Source organism: Delphinapterus leucas, chromosome 1 (assembly GCF_059928025.1).
Source record: "Delphinapterus leucas isolate spDelLeu-1000000601 "Yukka" chromosome 1, BTC_Dleu_Yukka2, whole genome shotgun sequence".
Classification (NCBI taxonomy): Eukaryota; Metazoa; Chordata; class Mammalia; order Artiodactyla; family Monodontidae; genus Delphinapterus; species Delphinapterus leucas.
The window spans coordinates 136,349,875-136,364,305 of record NC_143129.1 but is presented as its reverse complement, the minus strand read 5'-3'; the positions used below and the strand labels follow the sequence as shown (position 1 = coordinate 136,364,305).

Below are 14,431 nucleotides of genomic sequence, written 5' to 3'. Positions count from 1 at the left end.
GCATGCGGGACCCCCCCGGACCGGGGCATGAACCCGCGTCCCCTGCATCGGCAAGCGGACTGTCAACCACTGCGCCACCAGGGAAGCCCTGGTCACTGCTTTTATATAACTCCTTTCTGAGAGAGTTACATACAAGAACTTCATATTAAACTCTCTATTAATAGGTTGGCTGTACCCTAGTCCAAGTTTGGAGTATTTAAAATAGAGGTCATGTGAATATTTGATACTATTCTTTTTTTTTAATAGGTGTGTGCATGTTTGTTTATTTATTTACTTGACCTCACTGCGCAGCTTGTGGGGTCTTAGTTCCCTGACTCGGTACTGAACCTAGGCCATGGCAGTGAAAGTGCCGAGTTCTAATGTTTAAATGGTGTGATTTCTTTTTTTTCCCCTAGTTTGAATCATTGCTGTATGATTCATAATGACTATCATTGAAAAAGATATATCTCAATGGCACAGTTTATAAAACAGAAAATATATCCTTGGGACAGGTTCACTGTTATCAACAGTGGATATAAATCTATATTGGAAATAACATTTCTAATATTCTGAATTTTTTGGCTAATTTTGTCAAATTTGATTCGTTTGCCATTATTGTTACCTAGCAATGTGGCTGAGGAATGGTTTCTCATTTAACTTCAGTTTTCCAAGAGTGGGGACTTCCCTGGTGGTCCACTGGTTAAGACTCCGTGCTCCCAATGCAGGGGGCCCCTGGTTCAATCCCTGGTCAGGGAACTAGATCCCACATGATGCAACTAAGAGCCCACATGCCACAACTAAAAATCCTGCATGCCGCAACTAAAGATACCGCATACGGCAACTTAAAATGCCGCGCAGCCAAATAAATAAATATTAAAAATTTAAAAAAAAAAAAAAAAAAAAAAAAAAATTTTTTTTTCCAAGAGTGAAATCTTTGTGTCTTTATCTAGAAAGTTAGCCATAGCGTACTCAAAACTTTCAAGTGACAAAGTTGTCTAAAATGTGAAATCAGGATCTATGAGGTAAACTTTTAAAATGTCAGTTTTGGGACTTAACTGGGGGCACAGTGGTTAAGAATCTGCCTGCCAACGCAGGGAACACAGGTTCGAGCCCTGGTCCGGGAAGATCCCACATGCTGCGGAGCAGCTAAGCCCATGCACCACAACTATTGAGCCTGCACTCTAGAGCCTGAGAGCCACAACTACTGAGCCCGTCTGCCACAACTACTGAAGCCCATGTGCCTAGAGACTGTGCTCCACAACAAGAGAAGCCACCGCAGTGAGAAGCCTGTGCACTGCAACGAAGACCCAATGCACCAAAAATAAATAAATAAATAAATTTGTTAAAAAAAGTCAGTTTTATAATTCTAAATTTAAACATTTATTCCATGTCAATACACATAATTATAAGTAATAGAGGAAAATTGAACTTTTTTTCTTTAATTTTATAATGACAATTCCTTATGTGTGAAGTCAGGAGTACTTTTGGCATCAAGTAGTAGAAAGCCTAAGTAATAGTAGTTTAAGCAATAAAATAATTAACTCAATAAGTACGTCTTTGCAGGGCTGGTAAACTGGCTCAATGATAGCAATCAAGGGACTTCCCTGGTGGTCCAGCGGTCAAGACTCCGCACTCCCAATGCAGGGGGCCTGGGTTCGATCCCTGGTCAGGGAACTAGAGCCCACATGCCTCAACGAAGATCCTGCGTGCTGCAACTAAGACTCAGCACAGCCAAATAAATAAATAAATATTTAAAAAATAATAGCAATCAAGGACTCAGGCTTTTCCATTTTTCTTCTCGTTCATTCATTCTTCTTGGCATGTTGGCTTTTCAGCCTGAGGCTTTTCACCCCATGATCAATAGATGACTGCCAGGGCTACCAGTACTGTGACTTTGTACAACCATATTCAAGGCAGGAATAATAGGAATACCTTATTATTTTTATTTTTATTTTTTTTGCAGTACGTGGGCCTCTTACTGTTGTGGCCTCTCCCATTGCGGAGCACAGGCTCCGGACGCGCAGGCTCAGCGGCCGTGGCTCACAGGCCCAGCCACTCTGCGGCATGTGGGATCTTCCTGGACCGGGGCACGAACCCGTGTCCCCTGCATCGGCAGGCGGACTCTCAACCACTGCACCACCAGGGAAGCCCGAGCATGTTGCTTTTTTAAAAAAAATCACAGGTTTATAAGTCAGTAATTGTGGGAATGACTTTATTTCAGCATTGTTTATAATTATGAGAAGCCTGAAACACTCTAAATATCTTTTAGTAGGTGAATGATAAAGTACACTTCTCCTGTGTACATGTGTACGTGTTTTTCCTAGGTAGATTCCTAGAAGTGGAATCTCTATAAAGTAGCCAGTTTTAATGGATGCCAACACAAGAATATCTCTTTCCATATACCCTTACCAATATTTAATAATAACAATTAACACCAGACTTCTAAAATTTCCATTTCCTTGAGTACTTGTGTTGTTATCTTTTAATATATTTACTGACCATCATATTTTTTCTCAAATTTGCATATTTATATATTTCCCCCATGTTTCTGATGGATTGCTGATCTTTTTTGTAATGATTTATATGATTTTAAAATAAACAATTACATTAATTTTCTATGCTGTGTTAACAAGTAACAAGTGACCATAAATGGTACTTACATAAACACACATTTAATATTGTAGTTTCTTTAGGTTAGAAGTCTGGGCACAGCTTAGTTCAATATTATGATCAGGGAGGGTCTCCTTCAGGAGGTTGCAGTCCAGTTGTCATCTGAGGCTGCAGTCTTATCAGAGGCTCAACTGGGGAAGGAACTGTTTCCAAGTTCCCTCAAGTTTTTGGCAGAATTAATTTCCTTGCATTTACAAGACTAAGGGCTTTGGTTTCTTGTTGGAAGCTACCCTTATTTCCTAGGGTCTACTTGCAGTTTCTTGCCATGTGGCTTCTCCAGTATGCCCACTTACGAAAACATGACAGCTTGATTCTTCCAAGTCAGTGAAAGGGAGTCTCTGTAGCTTAGCCAGCAAGATGGAATCTTACATATACATAAAACATAAGCACAGGCGTGACCATCTTATCAACGTTTGTCGTATTTTGTTTACAAGCAAGTCACAGGTCTTGCCCACACTTGAGGGGAGGGGATTGATTGTACACACTTAAGGCAGGAACACCAGGAGATGGGTTCATGGGGATGACCTTAAAGTCTGTCTGCCACAGTATTCAACAGTATACAATAGTATTCTATATTTTAATCAGTTTTTGGTGTGTGTATATGTATAAAATAAATATCTTCTTCCCGTTCTTGTCTTTGAATTTTTCTTATGGTGTCTTTTGTTAAATAAATTTTTACATTTGATGTACAGAAGCTCTTTGAACTGTTCTTGAAACTTTTAAGTTTGGAACTATTTATTTTTAAATTTTATTATTAATAAAAATTTTTTTTGGCTGTGTTGGGTCTTCGTTGCTGCGCACGGGCTTTCTCTAGTTGTGACGGGCGAGGGCTTCTCTTCATTGCAGTGTGTGGGCTTCTGATTGCAGTGGCTTCTCGTTGCAGAGCACGGTTTCTAGGCGCGCAGGCTTCAGCAGTTGTGGCTCGTGGGCTCTAAAGCGTAGGCTCAGTAGTTGTTGTGCACGGGCTTAGTTGCTCCATGGCATGTGGGATCTTCCTGGACCAGGGCTCGAACCCATGTCCCCTGCATTGGCAGGTGGATTCTTAACCACTGTGCCACCAGGGGAGTCCTGGAACTATTTTAAATTATTTTTTTGTAAAAAGCAAAACTACCCATGATATGTTAGAAAAAATTACATTTTGAAGTTAATGATAACACTCTTGAATATAATTTTGTTCCTTCCCATTTTGACCAGTTAGAGGAGCCTGTTAAGTTACGAACATTAGATCTAGCTTTCTTCCTTAATTCACAGAATTTTGCATGTAATAGGCTCTCATTACATGTTGGTTGAAAAGTGTTATTAATAAAAGTATACCTGTTTCATGCAATATTTCTTTCTTTGTAAACCAAATCTTTATGTGGTCTTTGACATTCATTTTTTATTTAAATTGTGATTTCATATTGTTTCTTTAATTTTTTAGACTGTCAGAAGCAAATTCTCTTTTTGTTGCATATTTTCTTTTGTATAAGTGTTGGTCATTAAGTTTACTAATAGTAGAGTGATAACAAGTTCCGGTTTGCCTGTGAGAATCTTGGTTTGCCTCTATTGTTATGACTTAATTGTTTACAACTTCTTTCTTAAGAGTACCTTGGTTTAGACAATAAATTATTTAGTCACACTACTTAATAACAACTTTTAATTGTGAGTTCACAAAAATTTTTAGGAGAGGGGAGAAGTTTAGATGAATTTTTTTTTAACCTTGTGTAACATTTTTTCATGTTAATTAAGTTAAATGAAGTGAGATGTTAAATATAAGTATTTCTTGAATATTGATTGTTGGAATGGTGCTTTCTTTTTCCTTTTCAGGTATTTTAACGGCAGTGATAACAACTTACAGTATTGGGGATTGGACTATCCACCTCTTACAGCTTATCATAGTCTTTTATGTGCATATGTGTAAGTTCTTCTTCCTTAACATAACTTTAAATATTTATGCCCTAGCAGATGTAGTAAGGAAGAGTTTGTTGAATAGAGAAGAAATCGTTTGTAGCTACTATTGTATTATGGTTTGTAGAGCACCATACCTTAATAATTGGATTGTAGGAAAGTTGATCAGAGTTTGACTATTTTCATAACATTTTTGGAGGAAAGTCTAGGAAGATACGCAAAAATCTAGCTTTGTTTTGAAGTAGAGGTGTTACCAACTATGCATGGATTACTGAGAAATATATCTAATACAGTTAGTTGTGCATAGAAAAGCTTTTTTTCCTGGAATGGCCCAAAGTAAATGAGAAATAAAGGTCTAAATGGTATTCTGACTAACCTGTCAAGTAAGAAACTAGAAGTACCGTAGTGTTTCACTTATGATTTAAGATCGGGATTGGAATTCCTTTTTCTTTTACAGAAATGGAATGGTTTATAGAAGATTAGGTGCTTCTATTTAGTGGAGAACCAGTTCTACTCTGTCCTGGTATTCCATTTCAGACTTGAAGTGTATCAGCAGAAATTTGAGGAACTTCTTCACATTATCTTCTGAACTCATTTTATTTGTTCTATTTCATATTTTGTAAAAATTAGCATCCTGGATTAAAAATAAGTTTCCAAACTTCAGGATAATCAGATATACTTTGCAGTGTTCTGGAGAATGTAATATGATTGAAAACTTAATTTATCTTTAATAATGATGTTCAGTTTTATGCAATGATTTATGATTAATAGCTGTTTATTGTAGCCTATTATGATAACTGAAAAGATTATAAATTATAAAACTATGACCCTCTTGTCAATATTAGTGTATTGCTCTTTACAAAGTATATGTTTAATAAATGAAATGTGACATAAGATTGTTTTCACACTGGAAGAATGATGAAGGTGGGGCTTTTAGTTAACACGCTACATGGGTTTGTTGGAAGATAAGCATGGCAGATTCTGATAGTGTTAGTCAGTTTCACATAGTTAAATACAAAGAGTAAAGTTTAAGCCTTAACTCCATTGCTTTATAGGAGCAATGGCCACTTCTCAAAATAGATTCATATGTCCTCAGATGTCCTTATTGCTAAAAGTAATGGGGAATAAAGTGCATGTACATATGTTTGATTTGCAGGGCAAAGTTTATAAATCCAGACTGGATTGCTCTCCATACATCACGTGGATATGAGAGTCAGGCACATAAGCTCTTCATGCGTGCAACAGGTAAAAGAGCAATAGGCATTGAGTGTAAAATTTGATTAAAAATTTTTTTGAACTGATGACAGGTTCTATTATTATCCTTACTTTTATAGTTGTGTAACTATAAATATGCATATATATGTATAATATGTGAGCAAATGTATATGTAAGCTAAAAAACAAAAGGGTAGAAACTAATAATTCTGGGTGCTTTACATTTACTATTATCTCCCTTAATAATTTGGACACACAAATGAGGTAAATACTGTTGTTATCCTTACTTTAAGCTGAGGAAACTGAGGCCTAGTAAAGTGAGGCTAATATTAATAGCTCACCTGAAGTTGGTTAGCTCTAAATTAAAGTTTTATTTGTTTAGGCTGTTGCTTTAATAAATCCCTTTCACTTTTACAGTGAATTACAGCTGTATGTCATATATTGTATTGCTTTGCAGTGTTGCTAAATTAATCTTTACAACAAACGTTTATTGAGCATTTATTGTGTGCTGTTTAAAAGTTGAAAGTAATAAGCTTAAATTTCTTTAAAAGCTTTACAAGACTTAGGCTTTAATGCTAGCCTGGGTCTTTTCCTTAATTAGTCTAAATCTAGTCAGGGTTTGTTCTCTTTACTATTCATCCAGTCATGGAATATCAGGCCCAAGAGATAACCTCTGTATTGCCTGTCTTTCCCTCTCCCACACCACTCCCTCTTCCCAAATGCTTTAATCCTTTTTGAACCACATACTCACCACATGATATTTAGCTTCTGAGCCAATACCTGTATCTGCAGGGAACTTACAGCCTTTAGAGACTCTAATCTATTTTCAGAGAGCCCCAGTCATTAGAAATTTCCTTCCTTTTTTTTAGAAATTTCCTTCTTATATTGAACCTTCACTAGTCATTTTAGGTTCTGTTTCCTTGTGCTACATAGAACAAGTCCAATCCTTTATATATCTAACACCCTTCAGACATTTGAAGTCATCTCCTCTCGAGGTTGAACATTCGTAAATACTTTAGCTGTTTCTTAGACGACCAGTTTCTTGAATGTGATTATGGTTTTGAGGCCTCTGGTTGTGCTCCTTCAAATATGTTACAGTTTGTCAGTGTCATCTAAAATGTGGCATCTGGAGCTGAAAATAGGATTGCATGCATCTAACACTGACAGTTTACTATCATTTATCTTATTGTGCACAAATATATATGTGTGGTACAAGAAAAAAATAGGCTTTTTGGATAGCTATGTTGTACTGTTGAAGAACTTAATATATTAGTTTTTCTTTGTTCTAAAAGGACTGAACATTCAGAATTATGAATTGCTTTATTTTTTTTCCCACTTTTTTTCAGTTTCCTCCTCACCTGGACCTATCAAGCTCTTTGTAGGCATTAATTAGCAAAAATTTATGAATTTTTATAAATATTCACATTAAAAAAGATTCTCCTATGCATCTCCACATTTGAGGTATTGTTCACATCAGAAAATTTGGAGTATACAGATATTGAGGGGAAAATAAAAGTTTCCTTCCCTTGCTTTGAGTATTCTTAATTTTTATGTCCAAGTCAGAGCAAAGAGAGAACTGGTTTTAGATACAGCTAATTGATTTAATATGTGAATTTGTTAGAGAAAATTAAGAGACTCTAGTACTGTATCAGTTGAAATTAGGCACAGGTGAAGGGAATGGAAAGTGCTCAACGTGGAAAGGACTTGTCCAGAGTGGGTAGGAACCTTGTGTTAATAGAATTCCCACTCGGGGTTGGAGGAAGGCTGTTAATAGGTTATAGTAGACCCTGATGGACTCAACACTTAAAATCATTTGCTTGTTTTTTCAGTGTTAATTGCTGATTTGCTGATTTACATACCTGCAGTGGTTTTGTACTGCTGTTGTTTAAAAGAAATCTCAACTAAGAAAAAGGTAAGTTTTGAAGTAACCTGACATTTCATCTCTGAAATGTTTTATTACCTTAACTATTAAGTGTAGAGCTTAAGGAGTCATGCTTTTGGGAATAGATAATAGGGAACAGTATATCTTCTGTCAATTTTCATTTAGAAACATTAACTTATCTTAGAGTAATTATTTTAATGTCCAAATATAGTAATAAGATGCACTGAATTTTAGAAGTTATATACTGCTGAATTGCACAGCATGCTAAATTTATTGCTTAACTGGTAAATCTGAATTTTGAGTTGGCTTGTGAGAATGACAACTGAAAGTCATTTTGAAAAGTTGCGATATATTCTCATATTCACAGTTAACAAATATGCTCTTTTTTTAAAAAAAATCAAATGGTTTGTGTTAGAATTTTATTTATTTATTAATTGGCTGCGTTGGGTCTTTGTTGCTGCATGCAGGCTTTCTCTAGTTGCGGTGAGCGGGGGCTACTCTTCGTTGCAGTGTGCGGGCTTCTTATTGTGGTGGCTTCACTTTGTTGCAGAGCACGGGCTCTAGGTATGCAGGCTCAGTAGTTGTGGCTCGTGGGCTCTAGGTGTGCAGGCTCAGTATAGTTGTGGCTCATGGGCTCAGTAGTTGTGGCTTGTGGGCTCTAGAGTGTAAGCTCAGGAGTTGTGGCGCACGGGCTTAGTTGCTCTGCAGCATGTGGGATCTTCCTGGACCAGGGCTCAAACCCGTGTCCCCTGCATTGGCAGGCTGATTCTTAAACACTGAGCCACCACGGAAGTCCCATGACTATTCTCTTTGGTCATTTTATATAGATTAATCATTAGATTAATTTTTCTGATTTATATATCTAAAAGTGCTTTCTCAGACAAACACCTTTTAGGGATTTTTTTTCCTTTTTACTGAAGTATACTGTATCACCTCCATGAAGACTTTAGTGTTTAAAGAGTTGCTTTATAAAAATGGAGTATTTCGATAAATAGAAGGTAAGAGGGGAACATTTGCTACTGTGTTAAATGAAACTACACTTTTACCTGGTTTGATTCAAGTAACAGATTACTTTCTTATTTCACAATAATTTTCTTTACAGATTGCTAATGCATTATGCATATTGCTGTATCCAGGCCTTATTCTTATCGACTATGGACATTTTCAGTATCCTTTACTAATTTAGAAATGAAATCAGATGCATATCATGAAATCTAGGCTCAGTTTGTATAATGTTGTCATCTAGTAATGTCTTATTTACTAGGGTTCTTGCTTATATAAACCATTTTTTAAATGGTAAAAAAATCTCTTCAGCAAGTGTTTAGTTGAAGGGTAAAGTACAAATTAAAAGTAGCAATGTTTTTTCACAACTATTTGGATTGGGAACAGAATGTTGGTAACTGATTAGCTGTTCTGGAGCTAATTCTGAAAAGGTGAAACATTTTCTATCTTTTGTAAATGTTTTCTGATGCTGACAAAAACAGTCTTCCAGTTTTTGAGTTTTAAAACAAACTGTTTCTCTAACAGAGTGGTAGCTGGGAGCTTTAGGAAACTAAAATTGAATAAATCTATGTGGATTTTATGTGTGTAATTTTTGATACCTAAAATAAGGAACATTCAAATAAACAAATTATAGAGGAAAGTTGATAAAATCTGTACATGGCTCTCCAGTTTGTCTTCTAATGTATTAAATATTACTATTTGTCCCAAAGGAAAATAAATAATCCACACCATGATTGCTTAATTAATATTTTTTCCTTTTGGTGCCAATCTGTTTTAGTTATAAAATTAAAATGTGTATCTGTCAAAGGACTTGCAAAAATATTCAAATAGGTAGTTACTTCCATCATATTTTTTATTCAGTCCTCTTTCCTAATTGAGCCCTTTTTTTTGGCATTATAGGATCATGGCTTTTAGATAGTTTGATATCAAGAACACTGATAATAAAGAAAAGAAAAAAGTTGTTTACAAGATTTTTTTTTTTTTTTTCAGTACGCGGGCCTCTCACTGTTGTGGCCTCTCCCATTGTGGAGCACAGGCTCCGGACGCGCAGGCTCAGCGGCCATGGCTCACGGGCCCAGCCGCTCCACGGCATGTGGGATCTTCCCAGACCGGGGCACGAAACCGTGTCCCCTGCATCGGCAGGCGGACTCCCAGCCACTGCGCCACCAGGGAAGCCCTACAAGATTTTTTTAATACTATATTTACTTTGAAATATTCTCATACAGAGAAGTACACAAAATGTAAATGAATTGGCTATTATCCATGTCGAGAAATAGAACATTGCCAGTATCCAAAACCACACCTGTACGCATCCCAAGTAGTTCTCCCTCCTCCTTTCTCAAAGATAGCCACTTAACTGACTGCTAGTACTATAGTTTGGTTCTCCCCCTTTTTTGAACTTTCTATGAAAAAGAAAACACAGGGCTTCACTGGTGGCGCAGTGGTTGAGAGTTCGCCTGCTGATGCAGGGGACACAGGTTCGTGCCCCGGTCCGGGAAGATCCCACATGCCGTGGAGCGGCTGGGCCCGTGAGCCATGGCCGCTGAGCCTGCGCGTCCGGAGCCTGTGCTCCGCAACGGGAGAGTCCACAACAGTGAGAGGACCGCGTACTGCAAAAAAAAAAAAAAAAAAAAAAAAGACAACACAGTAGGTATTCCTTTGTGCTTGGTGTTTTTGGTTCAACATTCTGTTTGTGAGTTATTCGTGTAGTTGTATGTAGCTGTAGTTCGTTCTCTTTCATTGCTTTATAATATTCTATTGCATGAATACACATGATTTTATTAGATAGACATTGGAGTGTTTCCAGGTTTTGGCTATGATGACTATGTTGCTTTGACCTTTCTTGTAAATATCTCTTTGTACACATGTAAATATATTTCTTATGAGTGGAATTGCTGAATTATAGGGTGTGCACTTGCTTAATTTTAGATATTCCCATATGGTTTTTAAGCATGATCTACCAGTTAATACTCCTGTTAGCAATGGTGTAGGAGTCCCAGGTGTTCACCTTCACCAGTTGTCAGTTATTTTCCTTTTAACCATTCTGGTAAATTCGTAGTGGTATCTTCTCCGTGATTTGAATCAAACTCTGGAAGCTTTGGGGATTATGTCATTTTGTAGGGACACCCTTTTTTAACCACTATTTACTTTACTTTCCTCATTTGTAAAATGGAGATGATATTAACCCTTACTTTTTAAGCTTTTTGAGAATTAAATGAATTCATATTTGTAAAGCATTTAAAGCAGTACTTGGGAGGTCCTAAGCACTACATAAGTATTTATTGCTATTACTAACTGTTACTGCTGCTGCTGCTTTTGTTGTTCCTGTTTGTTACTTTTCGGGCTCTGAAATTTTACAATGATTTGTTTGGGCAAAGATATTTTTGACAGTTGTTTTGGACACTATGGGTCATTCATTTTGAAGACTCATGTTCTTCAGTTCTGGGAAATTCTCAAATTATTTTTTTTGATAATTCTCTCCCTTCTTTCTTGAGCTTATTAGACAGATATTAGATCTTTCAGCTCCATCTTGAGCATCTCTTTGTCATTTTGTTTTATAGTTTTGAAGATTGTCTTGCTTTATGAGTAACACTTCTATTAAATTTCATTTGTTCTGTTAAGCATTTAATATCTTAAATTTCATTTTACTCGTTTTTTTCCCCGCTGTTCCCTGAATTATTTCCATTCTCCTAGGGGTCAGTCTTTTCTCCTCTTCACTTTGGTCCTTTTTCTGTCATAGGTGTTCCTTATATGTCTATTTGATCCTGGTGTATTTATTCTAAGAATAAGGCAGAAGAGAAAGCTGCATGTGAGCTTTCTATACATTTGGTCCACTATAGGGTACATGGCAGGATTCTGGCCAGTACTCTGGGATCCTTAAATGTCACAATGTGGAGGAATTTGCACTATAGTGTTGACTTCTACACTAGTTGCTCAGATAGTTTATTCCATTTCTTTGGAGAAATATTCCTTCTTTTGTTGCCTGGTAGTAAATGTTTTGGCTGCCGGATAATCTTTGCAAAGGAGTGAGGTGGGATTTGACATCTCCATCTAGGAGTTTTCAGTGCATCCTCTTGTTTTCTCTTCAACATACTCAAGCACTCCAACCTGCTTGTTTCCACAGTTCTCTGGGGCTTGCAGGGTGGATTGGCTCCTTGCTAGCCTGAGCTTCCTCCGTGCATTCACTAGGCTTCTTCTAGTTTATTTGTTGCCACTTCTCTGTCCTCTTTCCATCTTCTAGAAATGTGTTGAAATCTTCATCTCTTGTAATGCGTCTTCCTGTTCCCTTTATGGCTGTGAATTTATACTTTAAAAAATTCCCTATCGTTTTAAGGGGGTCTAAGGAAGGAGAGGAGGTAAACATGAGTACTCAGCTCACCGTTTTCAACTGAAAATCTAGTTGTGATATTGTTTTCATATAAGTGTTATTAGTTTCTAATCAAGCACATATATTAATTTATATTATTGATGCATATTATAGAGGAAAAATAGTGATATCAGTAAGTTTGGTGTTTATTTTTAACTTTTGGAGCATTGATTTTGGTATGTGTTATAGTAATATTGTGAAATAGCCTAGCAGAAAACAAAGCTATGTGTTAACCATTTAGAGCTCTTTTAAACCTAAACAAATCAATTGCTCTGTTTAGTAGTAGATTTAATATATTTGAAGCCACTACATATAATTTCAAATTTGTTTATCAATTCAATACTTTCAGCTTTTATTTAGAAATCATTTTCATTATAATGTATCATTACAAAATCACATAAGAAAAATGTTCTATAAAATGCAAAATCTATCTCTTTTAATTACTGAGATAATTCCTTGACACAGAAACATATATAATTCTGTGAGTCTTGGCTTTGCCTTGTGGGGTGTTCTTGGAGTATCTTACGACTGGGACCTGCTGGGGTCCCTGGCGTTTTGCTTAGCTATAAATTATAAGCAGATGGAACTTTACCACTCCTTGCCATTTTTTTGTTTTTTACTTGGCAAGTGTTTTAAGAAAGGCCTCAAAGGAAAAGGGTGAGTGTCTTTTAAACAACAGAATTCAAAAAATTACTTCAGATAATTTATTTGGCATACTTACCTTTGCCTTCTGGTGATTTCTCATTAATGTGTTGGTGGCTATAGAGTAAATGGAAAGAGAGATCAAGTCATGTTCTATATTATTGTATTTTAAATCTTCCTAACTAGAGAAATATTTTGACCGATGTATATTTACTGGAGGTAATGTGAATTGGCTTGTTAGAACATTGCTGTAGGATTTCATCCCTTTAGAGCATATTACATTATATACTTACTAGAAATACATCCCAATTTGATATTTTTCTTCATAGCTGCATAGGAATGGCATCTAAGTTAAATGTTAAGAAGGATGGTGATAGTCTTCTTGTTGGGGAATTGCACATCTTAATAGCTGTGAATTTCTTAACTCTGATTTAAGTAGACTCTCATCTTAAACCCGTATTGGTGGCATAGATTTTTACTATACATTTTTACTATACATTACTATACATTTGCATTTATTATATTTATAGTAATGAGACGCAGATTGATTTCTCAGAATTACTAACCTCTCCCTATCTTACCAGTTCCCTTTGTTTTTGTTCTAGGTTTGTGTTGTTGATTAAACTGGCTTGTACTGTTGTGGCTGCCTTCATTCTCTGCTGGCTGCCATTCTTTACAGAAAGGGAACAAACCCTGCAAGTTCTAAGAAGACTCTTCCCAGTTGATCGTGGATTATTTGAGGCATGTTTAAAAACTTTTCTCTCGCTCCTTTCTGTTACAGTACCTTCCCTGTGACCTTTGAGGATTTCATGTAGAAACACTTCAGCTGCTCTCCTCCTGCAGTCATTCCTTGCCAGTTATTTAATCTGGTACATAAGCTATAGCTCATCTGGCATTTTCCAGTACATTGTACAAATAGGTAATATTTATGTCATCCTGAGATCCATAATTCAGTTATACATTTTTCTAATGAAATAGGGTTCATAATGAAAGACAGCATGAGAAGTTGCAGCTACAAAGGTAACAGCTTTGTGGGGTTTTTTTGGTTTATATTCTTTTTTTAGTCCTAGGAAATTATTTATTAAACTAATAATCATGTTTGCTTCAGAAAGATCTCATAATTCCTTATGAGGTATATAGCTTTCATCCATAGTAATTTTTAATGAGAATCATTCATTTCATTTCATTTAATGCCAGCTTAATCACTCTTGTTAAATTTTTATTGCATGGATAATTTGATTTAGAGTTAGTAATTAAATTAAACAAACCATTTTTCTGAAACAAAAAGGTCTTTTAATAAAGTTAGACAGAGACAACATATTTATAGATAATTTGCTTTTGAATAAATATTTCTTTTAAAAAGAATTAGAAAAGCATATATATCTTTCTAGTTTTTGAGTATATGAAATGCTGTAGAGTATCTTTCAGTGGATCTGTGGGAGGATGGAACCAGCATTTTGAAAGAGGCTAAGAAAGAATTTGGTGTTGTGAAGGAACAGAAATGTGTGCCCTGTACGTCAATGGGGATGATGATAGTGATAGTACTGGTAATCATAAGTAACCACTATTGCTATCACCACCACTTTCTTACTAGGTACCAGGCACTTCACATGTAATTTTATTTGATCCTTAACCATAGTGCTGAAGTAGCTGTTATACCCACTTTACAGATCAGAAAACTGAGGTCAGAGATTCATATAGCTTTTGCATGGCAGAGCTGTAATTTGAACTTTGAGAATTGTGCTCCTAACTTCTTTATATATCCTCTAACCTTAATACCTATATAAA

General features: G+C 36.1%; 1 protein-coding gene across 3 annotated transcripts in view; it reads left to right on the top strand.

Moving 5' to 3' along the window:
• Nucleotides 1-14,431, top strand: part of ALG6 (ALG6 alpha-1,3-glucosyltransferase) — a 58,125-nt gene that overhangs the window by 19,595 nt on the left and 24,099 nt on the right. For all 3 annotated transcript variants that reach the window (XM_022581243.3, XM_089921551.1, XM_089921558.1), the window contains 6 exons: nt 4,456-4,545; nt 5,693-5,781; nt 7,580-7,662; nt 8,735-8,799; nt 12,473-12,658; nt 13,249-13,384. In XM_022581243.3, coding sequence (XP_022436951.2) covers nt 4,456-4,545; nt 5,693-5,781; nt 7,580-7,662; nt 8,735-8,799; nt 12,473-12,658; nt 13,249-13,384 — 649 coding nt within the window. The remainder of the gene's footprint in view (nt 1-4,455; nt 4,546-5,692; nt 5,782-7,579; nt 7,663-8,734; nt 8,800-12,472; nt 12,659-13,248; nt 13,385-14,431) is intronic.